This window comes from Lactuca saligna, chromosome 3, assembly GCF_052625555.1.
Source record: "Lactuca saligna cultivar CGN05327 chromosome 3, ASM5262555v1, whole genome shotgun sequence".
Taxonomy (NCBI): Eukaryota; Viridiplantae; Streptophyta; class Magnoliopsida; order Asterales; family Asteraceae; genus Lactuca; species Lactuca saligna.
In genome coordinates this window covers 2,438,038-2,441,770 of record NC_136419.1, presented here as the reverse complement: position 1 = coordinate 2,441,770, position 3,733 = coordinate 2,438,038, and the positions used below count along the sequence as shown (strand labels likewise).

Below are 3,733 nucleotides of genomic sequence, written 5' to 3'. Positions count from 1 at the left end.
AGTTTTCTATTTAATTTTGATTGCCTCAAAATCATTCTCACATCTATACAATACTTAGTTAGAATACATGAACCCCTCTCTCTCTCTCTCTCTCTCTCTCTCTCTCTCTATATATATATATATATATATATATATATATATATATATATATATATATATATATATATATATATATATAAAAGTAAAACACATAAAACTAACAATATTTTGAAATGTCGTAATCTAAAAACTAACATTTTGAAATATATAAGGATATCACATAACTACTTTTTCTAAAAGTCAAAGCACATCCATAATACATTTAAATTGTTACTACTGAAATAAGGTACAAGTATAGAAAAATAACCGAAAATTTAAAATTTCTATTTACACAGTATAGTTTAGAACACGACTCTTTTCGATGTTTTTTTTTTTTTTTTTTTTTTTTTTCTCGTATAAAAACAAGTAACCGAAATGATTATCACAAACAAAAGGAATTGAGGGATTTGTTTTCCCACTCTTGAACGATTTTAAACAAGTATAGATTATAGAACAAATAAATAGATTTAACATCTAACTAAACAACCGCAGAATTCATTTGCCATATGTTGACTGAAACAGTAACTTTAGTGGCAGTAGCGTTGTTAAACAAGAATAATTGAGCATTGTTGTTGATCGCTTTTGTTGGATAAACACGCGAAGTAATACATGTCCGTCCCTCTTGAGCAAAACTTTCAACTATCGAATGATCCACCAAGATTCTCATAGACAACTTTTCACCTTTGAGAACTGGGACAATGCTCCCATAAATCGACTTATCCACATCATTAGCATTTGATGACCTCGATTGATCGACACAAAAGAATGTTTTAAGATTCCCGCCAACTCCTTTTACAACATAGAAATAGACGGGAGTGTGTTCAGCTAGACCTTCGTTTGCAAGGACTGAAAAACCGAATGGTCCCAATGCACCTCGTTGTACGGCTCCACCATTTTTGGCACAATCATATGAAGTATCAGCTCCGTTCAATAGCTCCATTGTCTTCTTATCCACTTCAAATTCAGCCACGATGTCTAGCTGTGTAGAGTTCAATACAAAACATTATAGTCAATAAATAACCCAATAGTAGTGTTAGTGTGCCATATTAGCTACTATATTTTTATAAATGTTCAACGCTTATACACATAAAAAAAAAAAAAAAAGGAACATATTAATTACCTGAGACGCTGAAGGCAAGTTAAGTGGGACGAGTGACCCGGCCTCTACCACCACATCCTTGAAAGCTGTTAGATTTGTTCGTAATTGATTGATCTCTTCAACTGGCCATTGGATTATATTGTTTTGAGTTTTCTTATCAAACACAATTGTTCTAGGAACCCCCTGTAAAGAAAGAATATAATGAATACATTTTGAAATATTTTACCATATGTAAGTTGTAACATTTAATTGTTAGGAAAACGTACCATGAGAGAAGCCCAACCCTTCTTAATGTCCGAGGCTTCGGTGTCTGTCTCTTTAATCCAACTCCACAACACTCTTCTTTGTTTGTTTTGGTCGAAGAATGTTTTGGAGGCGTAATAGATTCCATAATCGTATCTTAACCCAATGCCGACATCTAATGTAGGACTATCCGGGGTCCATTTTCCTTTGTAGGCATCATAAGTACCGATGGCATAATAGTCATTTCGGTCAGCATCCATGCTGGCTTTGACAACATGTTTCACCCCAGTCCCATCTACTGACGTGTCAAGACCATTTTCGCCTAGCTTTGAAATCGGGTAAAAGTCAACGCATTCCCACATACCCGTACCCGGAACAGCATGGAGCAACTGGTCTAAAAGCTCAAAGGTTTTAAAGTCCTCCGTATCGTAAACCAACGAAATACCGGTTTTGTTGATTTTCGAACCGATTGTGAATCGCCATTTTCCGTCTGGAGTCTTCCATGCGGTTGTCGGGTCACGGAAATCGTCATTATCGATACCGGGTGGTGGGACTAGAACCGGGTTTCCTGGGTATTTAACCCAGTTGATTAAGAGCGGGTCAGATGGGTCTGCCGGATACGCTAGGTTCTGGACCTGGAGGGATTCGTTGGTGGATCCGGTGTAAAGAACGACGAGTTGACCATCGGAAAGGATGGTGGCGGAACCAGTCCAGACACCCTCTTCGTCATACCACTGATCGGTTTCCATGGCGATGGGGAGGTGGCGCCAGTTGATGAGGTCCTTGGAAACGGCGTGGCCCCAAACGATTTTGCCCCACACCGGAGCTTCGGGGTGGTATTGATAGAACAGATGGTACCATCCATTGTAAAAAACCGGAGCTGTAGTAGATTATTTCCGATAAACTTGTCAAAAGAGTGCATTCACTTGAAGATACAGAATAATAAAAATGAAGGAGAAGTTAAGTTAATGCATAAATATAAAATGGTTGGATTACCATTAGGATCTGCAGAGAGAATCGCAATCATCACGAACAACATTAATGCCAAAGAAAACAAAAGAAGTAATTATTAGTTACTAAAAAATTACCATAAATCATTGCTAACCACATTCGTGATGTGTTATTAAACTCTGAAAATAAAACATTTTGTTTGTGTATGGAATTAAGAAAGAATCAATTTACCGTTCATCCAGTTTTTCTTAGGTTGGAAGTGAAAGGCAGTTCTTTGCCAATCCAACATGTTGTTGCTCCATGGATACGAATTATCTGCACCCAACAATGGATGAAAAGATTTCTCCGACACACCTTTCTCCACCCCACGTGACAACGGCGTTACCTTTTCCGGCAACACCGCCGTGAAAGGCACGACCTTGCTGTTCAAGTTTTTGTTAAGTACAGGCCCGTCTCCGGCGGCGAACAGGAACCCTAGAAAGCTAACGGCTAAGAACACAGACAACAGAAAGAGAGCTGTCTTTATGTATGGGCGGATGGTGCGGTCATTTCCGGCTGGTTGATCACCGTCAGGCAATGGGGCGTAGGAGTAAGGAAGGGCGGAGGAGGTGATTGGGTTTTCAAGATCAGAGAGAGAAGCCTTCATATGAAATTTTATTGATGCTGAGGTGGATGTGATTTGGATAAAAAAGCTGACTACGATATTTATAGGAAAAATTTAAGGGAGTAAAGATACAGATTTGAAATTTATTAATGCTGAGGTGGAATTTATCGGGTAGACGTGGTTCTCGCAAGATGTCGATAACAGTAGCGTGTTTGCATTTTTATTCTTTAAAAGTTATATCATAATAACGTTTCATCAACTTGTATTTTTGGATTAGCGAAAGAATATTCCGTCGCTGTGTTTGCATGACTTTTCCGGCGGAAGTTTTTTTGAGTAATTGGACACATATGATAGAAAGAATTGAAAGTAATATGTGATATATAACACAAATAAATGAGTCTACATTGCTATTTCTTAATTGCAGTGTTATAAGTGAATAGGGTTTTCAAAGCAGAATGCTTTATATATACATCACTTTTAAAAAGGTGTGGATGGACGAGAAGCTACTATCTGTGAACTTCTATATATCACTTTCTAAAAATGTGAAATTGTATTTTACTTTGAACTTGTAGTTTTACTAAGCCAATTTTACAAGCAAAAACTAATATATGATTTAAAAGTATTTAATTATCATTTTAATCTTAGATTAGGTATGTGTGAGTATTTTTGTTGCATTTTTTTTTCACAAAAGGAGAAAAGGCTGTTAATTTCAAGCACTAAATTGAACAAATAATCCCAATTATACTATTTATAAAATG

The 3,733-nt window shown here is 36.8% G+C and overlaps 1 protein-coding gene across 1 annotated transcript; it reads right to left on the bottom strand.

Moving 5' to 3' along the window:
• Positions 1–499: 499 nt before the first annotated feature.
• Positions 500–3,034, bottom strand: LOC145034235 (beta-fructofuranosidase, soluble isoenzyme I-like). The gene is made up of 5 exons (XM_078982612.1): positions 2,603–3,034; positions 2,417–2,425; positions 1,444–2,300; positions 1,199–1,360; positions 500–1,057 (listed from the first exon to the last, which is right to left on the bottom strand). Exons 1-5 carry the CDS (start codon positions 3,015–3,017, stop codon positions 557–559), a joined length of 1,944 nt encoding a protein of 647 aa, XP_078838738.1. The 5' UTR covers positions 3,018–3,034; the 3' UTR covers positions 500–556.
• Between the last annotated feature and the right edge of the window lie 699 nt (positions 3,035–3,733).

Bases quoted from the DNA above. Each gene is read 5' to 3' on its own strand.
- LOC145034235 (XM_078982612.1), bottom strand. From the start codon at position 3,017: ATGAAGGCTTCTCTCTCTGATCTTGAAAACCCAATCACCTCCTCCGCC. The intron at 1,361-1,443 runs GTACGTTTTCCT...CTTTCTTTACAG, and splicing joins AGGGTTGGGCTTCTCTCATG to GGGGTTCCTAGAACAATTGT. The intron at 1,058-1,198 runs GTAATTAATATG...AACTCTACACAG, and splicing joins ACTTGCCTTCAGCGTCTCAG to CTAGACATCGTGGCTGAATT.